Raw genomic sequence first — 17,766 nt, forward strand, 5'->3', positions numbered from 1 at the left:
GGACCTGAGAAATGGAGCACTCCAATGTACTTTTAACTCCAGATTTTAAGGGGCCTTTGCAGTGTAATATAATCTGAAATTATAACTTTTTTGTGTTGTGGTTTTCTCTTTTGGTGATGTACGTATTACACTATTAATCTCCTACTCAAGTATGCAGGATAAAATTATGCAGCCACTGCTCCCCTGTGGCTCTCACCTGAACAAACCATGCATTATATCACCATGATGAACTCATGTGCACAAAATTATGCTCAGCATGATTTCTTAGGGATTTATACCCAAAACCCATATTTAACATCTAAACACTAGGGAAGTCTCCATGAAACCTCTCAAATCCTTCAGCCCCAGAAGTCCTTGATCACCTCTGTCAGTAAAATTTCCAGGTACTGAGGATATCTGTGGTGACTCTGTGTCCCAGATCCCACACTGCAGAAGACTGCCTGCTGCCAAAGTCTCAGCAAGACTCTCAAACAAAGCCTGGACACATAGACTGCCAGGTGTTGGTTCTACCAGATATCCCTGCTTACTCATGGCCTCCTAAACACAGCTAGAGATGAGCAGGGTGAATTTATAATTTTTGTTTGGTAGGTTGACTATCCTCTTGACATAGCTGCTCAAAAGTCCCTGCTGTGCCTGTTCAGAAGAGGAGCTGAGCATCCAATTTCCCAGTCTCAGGTGGGAAAGACACCTCAGAATATTCCAAGAGCTTTGGTCTCATGATGGGGGCTATTTTTGTGTGTTTATCCTCATCACTGAGCTGCCCTTTCTCCTATGCCTATCACTGGCAGAGTAAAGGCCATGGTAAGAGTGGTTTAACTGACTTCAGACACCTTTGAGGAATAGGGTGGTAGAGATCAGGACAGTCCACAGCAAATGCAGGGAATCAGGATGAAAAACAGCTGGCAAAATGGCTGTCAGGTCAGTGTTAGGTGTTTCAATGTAGCACAGTACATGCTGTTTCATGACCCCAAACCTCTTAAGTGGCCTAGTATTTCAGATCATGCCAAAGACTTGCCAGGCAGAGCACTGAAATATCAAAAGATAAATCTAGGTACTATCTACACTGAAAATGTACTAAGTTCTTTCTTCTTCTCTGTATCATGTTATCTGTGAACTGAGTGGTTATATCCTTGAGAAATCCAGAAACATAGATAATATTCTGATCATCTTATATTCATCTGATGTATCCCTTCCCCAAATAAAATGAACGTGTAAGCCTGCACAGCAATCCCTTCCTGCACTATATTATAAGGAATTCCAGTATAACACAAGTAGTCATTAAGCCATTTGTTTCATATTGGGATTGCTTAGCCTGGAGAAAAAGGGATTTGGGAGAGACCTTATCATGCTCTACAACTACATGAAAGGAGGTTGTATTCAGGTGAGAGTCAGTCTCTTCTCCCTGGTAAAAGTGACAGGACAAGAAGAAATGGCCTCAAATTGCACCAGAAGAGTTTTAGATTAGGTAATAGGAAAAATTTCCTCACTGAAATGCTTATCAGGCATTGGAACACCCTGCCCAGGAAAATGTTTGAGTCCCCACCCCAGAAGTGTTCAAAAAAGGTGTGGATGTGGCAGCTGGGGGACATGGTTTAGTGGTATTAGGTTAACAATGGGTGACAGTTATCTTGGCAATTTCTTGCAGTCTTAACAATTCTATGATTCACTACTAGTTTTGCCTTTTTGCTAAGGGCTATCAAAGATACGTGTCTTAGAAAAGAGCCTTCTTTTCTAAGTGAAGTGGTCACAAAAAGGGAGACTCCACATAAAAGTCCTCTCTTGCAGAATAGGAAGGAAAAATAGATGAACTTGAAGAGTTGTCTGGGCAAAGAGCAGAAAGCATTAAGAGGGTCAAAATCCCCTAGGGACATAAGGGAAATACCAGAGTATTTATAAAAAAAGGCCCCACTAGCTTTAATGTTCCCACACAAGTAAATCACAAGAGACAAGCTGGGCACTCATTTACATGGGAGCTTCAGAATGAGACCAGCCTCATGTGACACCAGGGTTATGAGTAATGGGCCCAGAAAACAGCAGAGAAAAATCAGTGTGATGTGGGGCATTTGATCTGAAATCCTTCCTCTCTGCAGAAGCTGCAATTAATAGCAAGTGGAGTAAATCAGCCTCCTGACACTGAGGGTGTCACGATGGACGTTCTGTCATTTCAGTGGGTGGTGGCTGCTGAGAGTGGATGCCATGAGCTGCCTCCATCTCCTGCTGCCTGGCTGCAGACATCCCACCCGATCTCTGCCTGTTCTTCCACCACTGAGGTGTCTGCCTGGTGCAAAGTTCAGTGAATCACAGGGATGTGTGAGTTGCATGAGTTGTAAAGAAGGGGTAAGGTGGGTACTGGTCAACAGAGTCATATTTTATAAAAGAGAAATATGCTGTAGAGATGGGGTTGGTAGGTCCAGCAGGCTCTGCTCTGGGGAGTGTAGGCTGACTTCTAGCTTGTATGCTCTGAAAGCAGAGGTAAGCTCTGTGAGTGCAGAGGGAGCTGGGTTATGGATTAAAGATTTAACCAGGACAGACAGCAACTGATCTGAGAGGCCAGCCTCCTTGGAAAGTGTCCTCGACTGCACCGGGATGTTTGCAGCAACACCTAAAAGCCATGATAGTGTACAGTGTTGCCTGTCTAGGCAGAGGTCTCAAACACCTGAGCGCCAGTCCAGGAGTTACAGCACAGAAATCCCCCGGCAAGGAGGCTGGGCTAGGCTGAGCTTGGGATGAGAAGAAAACACTGCTTTCATGTAGTTTTTCAAACAGCAGTTGGCAACTTGCTCTTCATGAACTCCTGAGCAACTCTGATGCCAAGGCTTCCGTGCTGTCCCAGGCAGAGGGAAGGCTGTAGGCCTGCTCTGTGCCTTTGGGGCTGCACACACAGCTGTGTGGAGGCTGGGATCACCAGCTGCCACCACCACCTCCCAAGGTGGCACTCAAGCACCACTTGTTGGGAATTCCTGAAATAACGGATGGAATAACACAGAAAGCCAAGGCAAGTCAGTGTAGCTTAGGTTTTGTTGCGATCTACTCCTGCACCATCCATACTCTCCCACAATCATTCTTCTGGGGTCTGAAAATTATCTGCACTCACAGGAACCAACTCCTTATGGCCAGGTCCTTCAACAGAACCAAGTGCCCTTTCTGAGAGAACACCCACTTACAGCAAATTGTCTATCACCTCTTCAAAGCACTTGGCTGCATCATCTGCACCAAGGAGCAGTAACATGCTGACTGGCAGTGCTGAACAGAAAGGCTTCCTTCTGGGGGTGTCCCATCCTCAACGGTGCTCTCTCACATAGATATAAAAATAACAAATTCAATCCTTCAATAATTTATTTCTTTATACCAGACAAAGTTATTCAATTATACATTTAAGTTTGTAACTTTCAGCACTAGAGTAAGTATATGTAAAAAAAATCCTGGCTGTGCAAATTTCAAATTGCATTGTTTCAAATAATATAAATATTTTAATAAAATATACGTTCACATTAAAGTTTGCAAAATATATAAAATTTAACAGAAATAAGTGATGAGTTATTTAGTTTTTTTTTTCTTTTTAGAAAATGGATTTTTTAGTAACTAGAAAAAGATTCTAAACTTGAGAAGCAAGTTAGAAGAGATCTCACCTCCAAAATCATAGCAGCAAAACAGATGCTGAAAACTTAAAAGGTGTAAAAGGACAAGAGAGAAGCCAGTAGAAGGCACAGTGGTAAAGCTGAGGTTGCTAAAGAAATTACTGCAGATTGAGAAGTGGATGCATAAACTTCAGGAGTAAAATCTCAGCCCTGGAGAACTCTTGTTACTGAGCTCCCAGCTGTTTGCATGGTAACAGAATCACATTGACGATGACAGAAAGTGACAGAAATGGGGAGGGAGGGTGCAAACAGCACACACATACTCCTGACATTTGCAGTGCAAGAGAGACAAGAGTCAATCTTGTTTCACAAGTGAAGACAAAGGGCTTCGTGGCTTTTCTTGTCTTTTGGAGGTAATTCCTTCCACGCAAGTGGGAAATGGCAGGTTACATTTTCACCATCACATGCATTTCTTCTGCAACTTCTGTCTTTCCAGCTGTCTTGGGATTTGGGAAAGGATCTAAATGCCGGTTAGGTTAAGCATGTTAAAGGAGCAGACCAGTTTTTTTGGTCTTGTTTTTGGCTGTGGTTTGCTGAGGCCTCTGCAAACACAGAAGTGCTTGCTGCTATCACCCTAAATGCCTGTGGGAGCTCCTGCCCTGTGAGTTCTGTAAGAACAGCAAGGACATGGGCAAACCAAACCACATTTCTTCTGATGTCAACTGGAAGTAGCGTCAGTCTGTCCTGGGTAATCCCATGCAGGAAGGACTTGCCCCCTGACTGATGTATGCAGCCATGAAAAGGTCCTGCACCTCTGACAGCAGACATGGCTCCTTCCCTGGGAGACAGGGGGTATTGAGAAACAGGCAGAACTGGGAAGTTCTTTGGATTCAAATGCTTCATACTTCCTCCTGGGAAGTCCAAGAATTAAATATGGCATTGTAGGAGCTTAGTCATGAACGAGAGCTCTGTGCAGAAGGCAATGTGACCTTCTCAGCAGTCCATGTATGCAGTGTTTAGAGGAAGTAGAAATTTATTCCCATTCTTGGGAATAAACATGATCTGAGCAGACAGCTTATGCTTCCCCCCACCCTCCCACTCCCAGGACCGTTAAGTGTTTTGGACGTAGCACCATTTCAGGGAAGGAAGTAGCTGGTATTGCTTTCTTGTTCGCCGCTAGCCATAGATCTGTTTGAACTGGTAGCACTCATTGCAGTAGCCGTTGCACTTGGCATTGCCATAGTGATCGCAGGCAGGGGCTCGGCAGCGCTGCTTGGGAGGCTCCTGTGCCGCCGGCTCCCTGGCACTCCCTGACGGCGGCAGCTGACCGAGGCGCCGGCACTCCGGACACAGGTCATCGCTCCTGCAGGCCAGGTTGTTTCTACACAAAGCAACAGCACACTGTCTCTTCTGGGCACTCGATGCTGCTCGCTGCACATCTCCTCTGTGCTGCCCGGTTCTCTTGAAAAATATTAAAACACATTGTCAGCTGCTGTGCTGGCAGCACAAATGGCTTTTCATTTCCTTTTCACTCTGCTCATGGTTTTTATAGGTAACCACCTGGGGATTGTTCACAGGCACTTCTACAAAGTGCAGTACCAAGAGCCAAGTTGAGTTTTACCAAAGAAAATCACAAATTCTGTAATTTCTTAGGAAAAGATATTGGCTTTTTTATCTTTGGCAACCCTCAATTCTAAAAGGACCAAAACCAACTGAATTAAAAACCTTATCTGGAACAAAGACAATCTGTGATGGACTCAATCAAATATGCAACTTGAACCCCTTGACACAGCTGCACAGCTCTAAGGGTAAGAATGAAAATCCTTCCCCAATCAACAAAACAACCTAGCTGTTGGTCCAATTGCTTCCACTGGAACTGCTGGCAAAATCCCAGCAGAGGTAAAACTGAGCATGGCCATGACAACCCTAAACTGAAAATGACTTTTTACGAGTGCTGCTCAACTGCAGCAGAAAAAACTCATGATATGCTCTATGCTTGTCTTTCCATGATAGTTAAGATGCAGCCATTTGAAGATCCCAAGTTGTTCCCACAAGAGAAAAACATGCAGCGCTAATCAAGAGGAAGATTTTGAGAAGTTGACACTTACTTCTGGCTGCCTCACCAGCTGCTCTTCTGTCCTTCTGGCTTCTTGGAATCGCTGGTTCTGGGCTATAATGAAGCAGTTCTGGCAGTACCCCTCGAGCATTGTGCTGCCCAGGGTGCCGCAGTCGCGCCGCTGGCAGGACACCGTGTTACGGAAGCCAGCAGCAGAGCTCCCCGTCTGATCTGCTGCTGAAGACTTCCTCTGAGATCTCCTCTGGTGGCGTAGCAAAACACTGTCTGTAAAGCAAAGCACGAACAGGAGCAGTTTGAATGTGTCCAATAGATATGATGACCCAAAGCAGCTACAAAAAGCTCTCCATCTTAAAAATGAAAATAAATTTAAAATATCAACTAGCCTCAAACATGGGTTTTTGACAATCCTGAGACTCCCCCAGTTGGTACATCTTCATGTTACATACATAAGCATGCTAATGCAGCCTGATTTTCATATAATTTGTTGGAACAGATGATTTGGGAAAAACTTGCTCTAAGTGGGAAACCTAGATCACACTGAAGTCAAGATGAATTTCACCTTTGACTTCACTTTGACTGTCATCTGTGATCTACCCATTTCAGTCTCCACCATTTCAGTCACATCAGACAATTGAAGTACAGTGGTACAGAGCATAAGGGGAAAAAGTGCGTTATACTTCTTAGTCTCATGAAGCAATTTTATATATTCCATAATCAGAAGGAAAAAAAATTTCATTGTGAGCAATGCTGGAAAATAAGGTATTGCAAGCTGGCACAGAAGTTCCCTAATTTGAACGCACATGGAAAGCTCAGTGTTGTGAAAGATGTCTCTGCCAACAGCAGGGGGGTTGAATTAGATGATCTTTAAAGGTCCCTTCCAACCCAACCTATTCTACATTTCTTTATTTGTATCAGCAATAAAATAGTCTGAAGAGATAAGTAATAATTCTCTCTTACATACGCCTTTCAGGCTCTATACCTAAGGGCTCTTGACCTGTGAAACAGGGCAGTAGCATGAAAGATGAAGATTTCATGCTGTGATTTATTCACTGCCTTTTTGGAAGTCAGTCTTTAACACACATGCATGCACACGCAGGGTATTACCAAGGAAGATTTCAAGGTAGAGTATAACAACACACTCCAAAGCTACTCCAAAATACAAGCTAATTACCTACAGTCAAATTCTACTTGCTCTGCTTGTCAAGACAACTACAGTGGTTACTCCAGAGCATTCTACCTGTTACATCCAGAACAGAGAGAAATCTACAGAGTCTTCAAGGCTTTTTTAACACCTTGCTAACATAACTGATTTTCAGTACCTTCCATACATTACAGCATTTCCTTCACTGACCTCTACAACTTGTCTGGCTGTGAAGAAAATTCATACCAAACCATGATTGCAGTGGATGATGGGGAGGTATCAAAAGCCCCCCCCCCCCCCCCCCCCTAATTTGGTTTTTCTTCCATCAAAGCTGAAAGGAAGTTTTACAGGAGATTTTACAGATTTCTCACACTACTGCCATGTGCCCCTTTATGGTATGCTGGTTTTGGCTGGGGTAATTTTCTTCACAGTGGCTGGTATGGGGTGTTTTGGATTTGTGCTGAGCCCAAGGTTGATAATAATGAGATGTTTTTGTTGTTGCTGAGCAGGGCTTACACAGTGCCAAGGCCTTTTCTGCTTTTCACACTGCCCTGCTGGCAAAGGTGCATGGGAGAAGACACAGCCTGAACACCTGCCTGCCCATGGCAAGTAATGAATTAATTCTTTGTTTTGCTTTACTTGTGTATGCAGTTTTTGCTTTTCCTAATAAACTCTCTTTATCCCAACCCATGAGTTCTCCAGCTTTTACGCTTTCTATTCTCTACCTGAGCCCGCTGGTGGGAAAGTGAGAGAGCAGCTGTGTGGGGCTTGGTTGCTGGCTGGGATTAAACCATGACAATGGGATAATGACAGAAAATCACCTTCTCCTCACACTATTTTCATCACCCGCTGCCCTTTTATCACCCAGTACACACAGAACTTCACAGTTCAAGGAGGCTGGTCTGCAGCCAAAGTGTGTCAAAGCTCACTCCATCTCCACTTACCATGATTTTCCCTGTACTCAAAGAAACACAGCGTGCAAAAGCCCTCATTTTGTGGTGTCCCAAAAAACTTGCAACCAGGTTTCCTACAGAGGTTGCCTCCCCTGTTCTCCTCGGGAGGCAGTGCTGGTGGTGGGGGCTCCTTGCCATAGCTGTTGGGAGCCTGATGGCAGGAGTGCTGGTGGAGGATCTGTGAGATCTGGGACGGGTCAGATGTTGATCTCTGGTGGCAGGTGGGCAGGAAAGCGGGACTGCCATTTGGGGACTGCTCTGTAGACCTTTTGAAGCAAGTGCTGCATATACCATTGAAGGTCCTCTTGGCCTTTTGGCGGCACATTTTGCATGTGGCATAGTCTAAGTGTCTCTGGTCATCCAAGTTGTTGCAGGGACTGAGCTGTCTGGAGTTGTAGCAGCGTTCACACAGCCCATTGTGTTGCACATTCAGTGTGAAGGGGCAGTCTGGGGTCCTGCACTTCATGGCTGTGGTTTCACTGTACAGGAAAAGGCTCGGAGCGGTCGGAGGCGCAGAGCGAGGCTCTGTTACAGGCCCTTCAGATGTCCATCCCCCAGGTTCACAAATATCCCCACGGGAGGAGCCTGACCCAGCTGCCTTCAGCTTCTCAGGTGCTGCTTTGGAGGTCTGCTTTCTACCTTTGTTTCCTTGGGACCTCTGCTCAAAGCATTCGTGGCAGTAGGGCTGGGTGTTCACAGACATGTAGAAAGGGCAATTTGGTGTTTCACATTTCATCTGTAAGAGGGAGAGCTGGGAAAGTGACAGATCCTGTCTGTTCCTGGAACATGTCTCTCTTCTAGCAGGTTCAGCATTCTCCTGCCACTTCTTGTACTCATGCTGTACCAGTTGAAAGTAATCTTCCACGAGGTTTATTTCTTTGGGTAGGTTGCCTTCATCTAACCTGACAGCAAAAAAAGGAAGATTGCATCAGTGGTTGAAAAGAGCAGATGGTGGGGGTGGAAGCAAATACAAGCAGCGTGGGAAGGAAATGTAGACTTAATGCACATCCAAATTACTCAGACAGAAGATCTGGGATGTTACACTGTTGCTGTAAATGGAAATAATTTTAAAAGCAGGTGTTCAGTGATGGAGACTTTCAAATCTGAAATAAACGTCCTGACACAATGCTAAACAGAAGTATTCTTAAAAGGCTTTGCTACGTGAGGGTTTTCTGTCTAAGAGCTGTTTGCATAAAGAATATGGGTAATCTCTCAGAAGCAGAAAGTCCCCCAAATGGTGAATTTCTCTGAGGATCAGTGCTCAACTGAGCATAATGATACAGTTTACTGTGAAATCTGCTCCTGGTTCTCTGCCCTTTTGGGTCTGTATCTACCAGCAGAATTCTTCTAACAAACTGTGGCGCTTTAGTGTGGTGTGTGCAATGCTAGCATCCACCATACCGTCCTTACTGCCTCCAGCTGCAGGGAAAACCCTGCACTGCAGCTTCACCATGCCACAGTTGGTAGGATGAGGAGCTAACAACTCTGGCAATACTCCAGAACACAACTAGGCAGAGCAACTAGGGAAGCTCAAGTGCTACCCTTTAAATGTGCTTACATGCTTCAGGTAGGAGGACTTCAATTTTCAAGGCCCCTACACCAGAACCAGCCAACACCATAAAGATTCCTTTCCATGTGGTAGTGGAAGCAAAGACAGAGGATACAGGGAGTTACTCCTCTCCATCAGTTCTGAGGGGACTGGTTGGGCATCACTGCCAGTGTCCACTGAATATGAGAAGCTGATGCCAGTTGCTCCCTGCATGTTACTGATGCTCAACCATCAAGGGGACCAGCAGAGATGCTGGTTCCTCCACTGGCCACAGCTTCCTGCCTACTGTTCCACACGGAACAGCCCAGGGTGTTGAGGCATCTGTGCTCAGAACATACTGGAAAGTACTTTACCCAGGGCAGCCAAAATTACACCAACTGCCCGTTGTGCAATGTGCCCTTACACAAAGCTCAAGAGCTTGGGCTAACTAGTTCCTGCATTTAACTACTTTTCAGCCACCCTCCTGTGTAACACAAAAGTCACTGAAACTGATAAAATGGATTTTTTTCTTCTAAAATGCTAGTTTCAGTTTGCTAAATCTGAACACATTTTTGTCTTTAAATCTGAGACTGGCCTCAGCTCATACTACTTCAAAACATATCAACAGTAATGCCAATGTTTCATATTTCAGGTAGCAAACACATGGGCCACCTAGTAAGGAAGGAAAGACCAAAAGAACACACTGGGCTGCCCAACTTGTTCCACCTCTGTAAATAAGATAACTTTGAGGAAACAGGAATGACACTCACTTTGCAGCATTAATTAGATGAGTTGTACCATGATCCCAACCTTGCACTGGAATTTCAATCACTATCAAGTAGTCTTTTAGCAGCTGCTCTTTCTCCCTCTCTTCTGCATCTGTCAGAAAGTGCACATTCAAATCCTCAAATCTGCCTTGCTCACTGGTGACCAGAGGGACAGCCCGGATTTCTGTGGGGAAACAAGATGGATTAGCACATATACACAAAAAAACACACACAGATATATATATATGTGTATGTGTATATGTACACATATTTACATAAACATAACCACAGTTATGTGTCAGTTAGACATTACCACAAAATGCAACACATGGGGATACCATCACTAAATTTTTGAGAGAGAGAGGAGAACAGCTGGGCAGAGCAATCAGTTTCTATATGGTACCACTGGGGGAGGTCGCAGACACAGCTACATCACAAACTTAGCCCCATTGCACAGTAGCTTTAAAGTCCCCACAGCAACTATCTTCTCCACTTGAACAGGATTGTAGATCTTTGTTTGTTATGCCTTTGGTGGGATGATGCTGTAACCTGAACCTAGAGAACTGCTGTCCACTCAGAAGAGATGCATTAAAAATGGTAAAGCATATATTTCATTATTCTTGCCAGGCAGCGGTACCCTGCTGTGAGATTGCATCCTTCAAAGCTTCTTCTCCTACAATGTGGAAAAGCGGCCAGAACACAATAAAGCAGAGGTTACCCTCTGAGCAATTCCAGCCTGCAAGCAGGTGAGTTGCACTCTACTTTCAATGAATATCTTGAAAGTAACCTTTAGTTTCTACTCAGATTCACAGACAAAGCTCTTTCTGCTCCCATTGTAGGAATATATTTCAAATTAATCTAATTTAACTTTAAAAATGCAAATCCAAACCAGATCATATTTCAAATGCTATATCAGCACAGTGATTTTGAAGAAGTAACATAAATACCAAACAAGGTACTTGAAAAATACCTGGCCCGCTGTCCTTCAGAGTCACCAGTGGTGTAAAATGCATGTTGTCATAGCCAAGCACAATTGGGTATCTGTAGCATTCTTCAGCTGGCCACAAGAGAGGCAAGTAAACACCACCAACATTCAGAGGAGCAAAACTGGAGCCTGACTCTAAGCTTCTAACCACTTTATCTGCATAAAGAAGAAAAAGAAAAAACAAGTAAGTATGTGCTACAAGCAAGACAAAATGTACGTTGGGGGGTTTATAATAATTTCTGAAAATACCGTGTTCTGAAATGGATCTACCTGAAAACAACAGCCTTTGACTAAGATTACTAACACAGCACAAGAGTAACACAGTGGGATGACTGGCCAGGCAACTCACCTGCAAGGACAATGACTGGCCTTCGGAGGATGTTAGCAAGGATGAAGATGTGGATTTCTTCCAGCGCATTATAGGGAAGTCTATTTCGAGCCCCAGATATTTCTGGGGAGGTCATTTCAATGAGGTATTCCCACTCCTCCTCCCAGTTCTGAGGAAAGAAACAGCTGTCACCAATGGTTCAAAGGCATGGAGGTCAGGAACCAGCTGCAGCACAGCAGAGCTCAAATAATCACATTTTCCCATTTCCTCCAAAGGAGACTATTTTTGCTCTCCATTAATGACAGAAGCCACAAAGCAAACAGAATCAGCGAGGCAACGCTGGCAAGCACTCAGAAAACAGCACCACTCCCTCAGGCTGCCTTACCCGGGTGTCATAATGGAGTCCTGTTTCTACAAACTCCTGGGATTTAACAGCCTCCCGCTGCCAGCGGAGCTTGAAGTTCCGGGTGTCAATCTCCCTGAGAGCACTAAACAATGTTTTTCTTAAGACAAGGTCAATATCTTCAATACCCCACATGTACTGCGATGCAGCATGCATAAGGCAATTTCCATCACCTAGAAAAAAAAAGAAAGAGTGCATTATTTTCAAATGGCTACTTAAATAAAATGCCACAAGCCTCTGGGACGCAGAATTACACTGCACATATGTGTATTCCCTGTGCAGTTCCCTGTAAGCCTCAGACAGAAGGGTTGTAAAGAAGGAGACCAGAGTTATGGTCTCTGTTTAGAGACAGAAAGAAAAAACTTCCCCCCATACTGGTTTGTCTCTGCACCAGTCCAAGTTAAGCTGCCATCCAGCAATGCCCCTTACCTATCTTACTTTGACTGATATCACAAACTAAATTTTGGGGTCAACTACCAATGTCAAACACAGCTGAAATAGCTCTTTAAACAGAACAAAGTCATCTTAAAATTACAAAAAAGTACGTAAATCTCTCTCACTGGTGTTTATACAAATATACACCCAATGGCATGAGGCTGAGATAATGGAAACCATTAGGAAAATACTATAGTAACACCAAGCCTCAAATCCCCTGATGAGCACTGCTTGGCACTTGGCTGTGCTCGATGGAGGAATTGTAATAAAACAGGAGACAGAAAGGGAATGGCAGGTGATTTATGTAAAGCAATCATAGGAACACCTCTGGCCTTCCTCTCAGGAATGATTGTGTGTTGGGTTGTTACATATATTATTTAGAGGGCTGATTTTAAAACACAAAATTAAGTCAATGAAAAACAGTGATTAGATTTTCATTCACACAATCTCCTTGCATTGAAAAATTCCTCTTTACAGGTAGGAAGGATTGTGATATTCTGCAGCTTCAGAGGGGAAACTGACTCAGAGAAGAAAACTAACTTAATTAAAAGGTGCGACAAGAAATACATCTATAGCAGCCGGGTTTCAAATTCTATCTCTAGCCATCTTCTGCAAAAGGGGATGTCTCCCCTGAAAGGGAGACATCAAGAATTATTACTGTCACATCCTCAGATGCAAAACTAAGTCTGACGTCTACCACAGTGGTAAACGGATTCACAGAATGCTAAGAAACCACAGCAATTTTCTTGGAACAGAAGACATCAACCCTGGTAAAGCTACTAGATTTTTCTCACATGAAAAAAACCCAAACAAACGCACCCAAAGAACTCCCACAAAAGAATTAAACCCAGTTTGCCACATACATGATGAGTTCAATTACACCATTTGTGAACACTTTTACTACTTATTCTGTGAAATTGCAGAGAAAAGCCTACAACAGACTCCAGCTCCCGAATAAGATATAATTTGAAATCTACTCAATGCTTCATAAATTGTTATGGGATTGGTGCATATCAGGTTCCTGCAACTGCCTTCTATTTTATGCTGTCTTGCAAAGCTTACTTCAATTCTGCAGGCTGCTTACTTGAGCTCAAAACTCAGGGAACAACCAAGAAAACAGAAAAACTGACTCTGTTTCCTTCTGACCAAGAACGATGAGATATTAATCCCATTAAAATTTTCCCTTTGCAAAATCTAGAGCAAAGATAAGACTAATTTTTTTCTCTCTCTGAGAGCTCACTTTCGGTTCTTTATTTAGAAGCACTGCCCAAAATTCCTTACACAGCACTTGGAATTCCCCCACACCGTTTGACTAGCAATTGAGCAACAGTTGTACTTTTTGTTCTGCGGGTGCAGCGTGGCCTCCCTCGGACTTTCCCAGGGGGTGTGGCTCGGCGAGCTGGAATGAATGCCAATTCATTATACAAGTGAAATCTCTACAGCCAATAGATGCTGGAATTTTTCAATTAAAAAAAAAAAAAAGAAGAAAAAACCCTACCAGTTTCGATTTTTGTACCTCCTACTGCTTTCCTTCTATCTCCATTCAGATGTCTGCAAAGAATTATGTGGTGATTCAAAAGGTTTTTTTAATTAAGAAAACCCATCACTCCACAGATTCACAAACATATTAGGTAAAATATACATCAAAAGATCCTGTAGGAGATACTTTCTCTGGTTTCAACAGCTACAACCTTAATCAGAAAAAACCCCAGAATCTTCTGAAGAAAGTCTGCTATTAACTGAGAGAATGAATATGCTCTTCCCAGATCTATGGGTTAAGCAGCTAAATGTTTAAAAAATATTTTTCACACCGCATGGGAAGTTGTTTTCTGGGATAATACAGGGGTTCTCCAGGCTTCTATACTTCTTTCAGAGATCCTCTCCTGTAGTCCAATCTACCTTCTTTTTCCTACAAAGGTCCTTCTATGCAACTACTTTGCATAACCCACAGGTTTCCAAAGCCACTCCTACTCACGCACTTAATGACCCTAAAGCACTGAACTGAAGCCAAGTTCTTTGTCAGCTCAGTGTATGGGGAGACCACAAATCTTGCTTTGCCTTCCCTCAACCTGCCCTAATATTTCAGCACAGGTATGCCTGCTCAGGGGTTGGATCCAAGTCCACACTACTCCCACGTGTAACACTGGCCGATGGCCATGAGATAAAGAAGGGGGGCAGGGCTGCTGAATGTAATGTGGACACCAACAAGGGTCTGTCCAAGCAGCATTAACCCCTGCAGGATTTGTATTGACTGGAGATGGGGGAGTCTAAAACTGTTACTCTTTGCCCTGGGCAAAAATTGTGCACACTGTCCATTTTCCTAGAAAATCTGTTTGAGTGAAATTTTTAAGATGCAACACTTGGAGTGATGTTACCTTCCCACTACATGGAAAGCACTGCCTGCCCCGGCTGCAACTCTGGTCCTTCCAAAGCTCAAGATTCCATGACTTCTGCGCACACCCCTAATTGCAGTCATGAGAATTTTACACCAATGCAGAGGCAGCCCAAAAAGCTGAAGGTCAGTGCCTCTGCAACAGTTACAGACACACACATCAGCATCAGGCTTTAGGTCGGGCAGTGACATTTGCTCAGTGGGTCTATTTTTATGGCTTCTGTACAACACAGTTGTGTACAGTCAGACTGAGAAATATGGCAAAATTTGCAAAGGAAAAAAAATGTGGACTAGGAAGAGAAGGGCAATGTGTATATAAGCAGATATGAAAAGAAACAAATCCAGAACACAACATGGACTTCAACAATGCGGCAGGTCCACCACACCCAGTGTTTCTATAACTGCTGTGATCTGCTCCTTGAGCAAAGAGTATGTATTTCTCATCTTCTTGAAGTCCCCACTGTCCCAGTCTATTGTTCCTGGCTGGGTGCAACCTGTGCTGTAAGGAATCCTGAGTCCAAGTTTGCAGCTGCGTGACCATAAGTCATAGCCATTACCAAATCTTTCCTCCACTGAATGCAAAATGCCCGTGACTCTTACAGTCATGTGCCAAGGTTTCCTGCTCAAGACTATGGACAAACATAACCTGTTCAGGAAATCTTGGCACTACTGCTGTGCCTTTTCATGTGTACCACTTGATGCAATACACACAGGGAGTAATCCAAAACCAAGTCCTGAAACCAGCACTGACTGTTGAGAGAAAAGGGCACTGCAAAATTTGTGTTGCACAAAGATGGGTGTCAGTCACACACATGGGACTTACCAGTGGGCCCTGAGGGAAGGCAAGAGCTGGAAAACCCAGGAAGGGAGCTGAGGAGGAGGGAGCAGCCCCAGAGTGGGGCACTGACCCCAGGGACCGCAGTGTCAGGTTCCTGGGAGGTTCCATGTTCTGAGTGCTATTCCATCACTGTTGTTGAATCAGCAAGCAAGCATTGCCTGCCAGCTACAACAGCAGGGCTTATTGGAAGGATATTAGATTCTGCTAAATATACATGGGAATGCATCCCTGGTCACTCAAAGCATCTGAAGGCTCCTCTTGCCTGGCATTAAAGGATGTCTGGCTTTCCGACGAGGCAGCCGACATGCAGCAGTAAGATTCATGGGAAGGCAGTAGGCTCCAAATCAAGTTTCCCTGCCTTATTCTTGACTTTGATGTGCCACAGGTTACTGATATTATGAAAATATCTGTGAAATTTCCACAATATTCACACACTATGGTATGGGCAAGGGTCTGCTACAGCCTCAGGACAGCACATCATGTGGAAAGAATTTTAATTTCAAAACAGATTGAAAGGCAGCACATTTTTAAAGCCATGTGCTTCTGTTTCAGTAATGTGAACTCAGATGCTATTAATAAAGATGCTACATTTGTATGACCTGTTTTACTCTAAGTGCAAAGACCTGCTCAAAACTTACCATTAGTCTTCAAAGGAACAAGTCTCCGAACTTCCCTGCACCAGTTGAGCTTCCTGTGGCGCTCCAGTGAAGTCTGGGTAGCCTGGTCAGTCAGGGACTTCTGAAGCATTTCCCGAAACTGAGGACAAAACTGGCACATTCTGAACATTTCTATGGTGTATCTGTGCATAGTCCTGAAGTGATGAATTATTCCACTGGGAGGTTTGACTAGATCCTCAGGTGTCCTCTCTCTGATCTTCATAGCCTTCAGCATATTGCTCTGATACAAAGCTTGAGGAAGGATGTGTTGGCCAGCCATGTTTCTAGAAGACATCTGAAATGAAAAAGGATCCTTTTATTGGCATGTTAGTGTCCTTCTATCACAGTGCTATCACTTCTGACTGAGAAGGCACTTTCAGGTTGGGATTCTGGATGAAGTTTTGCCTAAAACAAGTAGAGTGGATGCAGCCCACCTGAACCTTTCATAAAAACGTTTTTTCAAAGCTCACATTCACTAACTTTTCTGCATTAATCACATACAGACACTGATCAGCTTATCCCACTCATTTGCTAATATAACTTACTGTGATACTGAAGAGGATTTATGCATAAGTAAGGAAACTGCATCATCATTCAAAACAAGCATTTAAATCAAAATAAGGATAAGAGAAGGCAAAGTCAAGGGAAAGGAAAATCATCCTGGAAACTTAACTGATAATTGCACAGTGTAATCCCATATGCACTTGCTGAATTTCAGGACCTTTCAAGCTCTTGTTTTGATAACATGCCAAAAAAAAAAACAGTTGATGACCATTTCAGATTTCCACAGCCCATACATTCTGAGCAGCGATGGTCAGCAGAGTACAAAAAGAGCACAATGAATTGCAGGCTGTGCTAGTATCCATCCCATACTTACAGTGGCCAGATATGGTGGATGAGGAATTTGTCACTCGAGGACAGGCTCAGGTTACTTTTCTCGAGGCTCTCTGTGTTTTGTGAGCGGCAGAGCTAAGGCTCAGAAGTGCTTGTGCCGTGTGTGGGGGTGCAGACTGCAGTGCCACTATTACTCAGTGGTAAGTCAACAGAGCTGAAAAAGCATTTCCATTTGGCTCAAAACCCCCAATATATTTCCACAGTAGGACATGTCATGTTTACTGCTCTACATCCCTTTCTTCAGTAACTCTGGCCTCATGGGGTACAGCAGGAAAAACAAAGAAAGAAACTCATAACCTCAAACCTGCTACACTCTATGAAATACTTACTCAGAGGAGACTAACTTTGTGGCTAGTCAGAGCCAAAGGTAGGGACCACATCTCTCAAAACCCAGGTGCACTACAGCAAGAACAACAATAACAACAATAACCTGTTTTTACAGGGACTCTCTATGCTGTCCACAAACATTCTTGCTTTGTTCAAAAACAAAGCAAAAATTGTATCAAGATAAATAAAAGTATGCATGCCTAAAATGTTTAGAGTACAACTAGTCACATTAGGAGAATCTACCATTGTGATTATGAATCTAGGGACAAGTATCAAGCCATATATGTGTATCAATCTCAGGACATCAAGTACTAGAAGCAACTAAAGATTGTTTATGCAACTATCAGGAAGTTTTCTCATGGAGATGGGAGGCACGGAGAGAGGAAGAAGAACTCCAGCCTGACAGACGGACCAGGAAGGCATTCCCAGGCCTATGGAGGCAGAAGACCCCTCTTGCACAGAAG

General features: G+C 43.8%; 1 protein-coding gene across 1 annotated transcript; it reads right to left on the reverse strand.

The window, feature by feature from the left end:
• Positions 1–4,724: 4,724 nt before the first annotated feature.
• TNFAIP3 (TNF alpha induced protein 3) lies at positions 4,725–16,376 on the reverse strand (the record flags this gene model as incomplete). Its single annotated transcript, XM_084203035.1, has 8 exons — positions 4,725–5,039; positions 5,687–5,919; positions 7,741–8,651; positions 10,048–10,228; positions 11,015–11,185; positions 11,379–11,526; positions 11,743–11,933; positions 16,064–16,376. The coding sequence occupies 8 exons, from the start codon at positions 16,374–16,376 to the stop codon at positions 4,755–4,757; spliced, it is 2,433 nt and encodes an 810-aa protein (XP_084059161.1). The 3' UTR covers positions 4,725–4,754.
• Positions 16,377–17,766: the final 1,390 nt, after the last annotated feature.

This window comes from Fringilla coelebs, assembly GCF_963513975.1.
Source record: "Fringilla coelebs genome assembly, chromosome: 3".
NCBI lineage: Eukaryota > Metazoa > Chordata > Aves > Passeriformes > Fringillidae > Fringilla > Fringilla coelebs.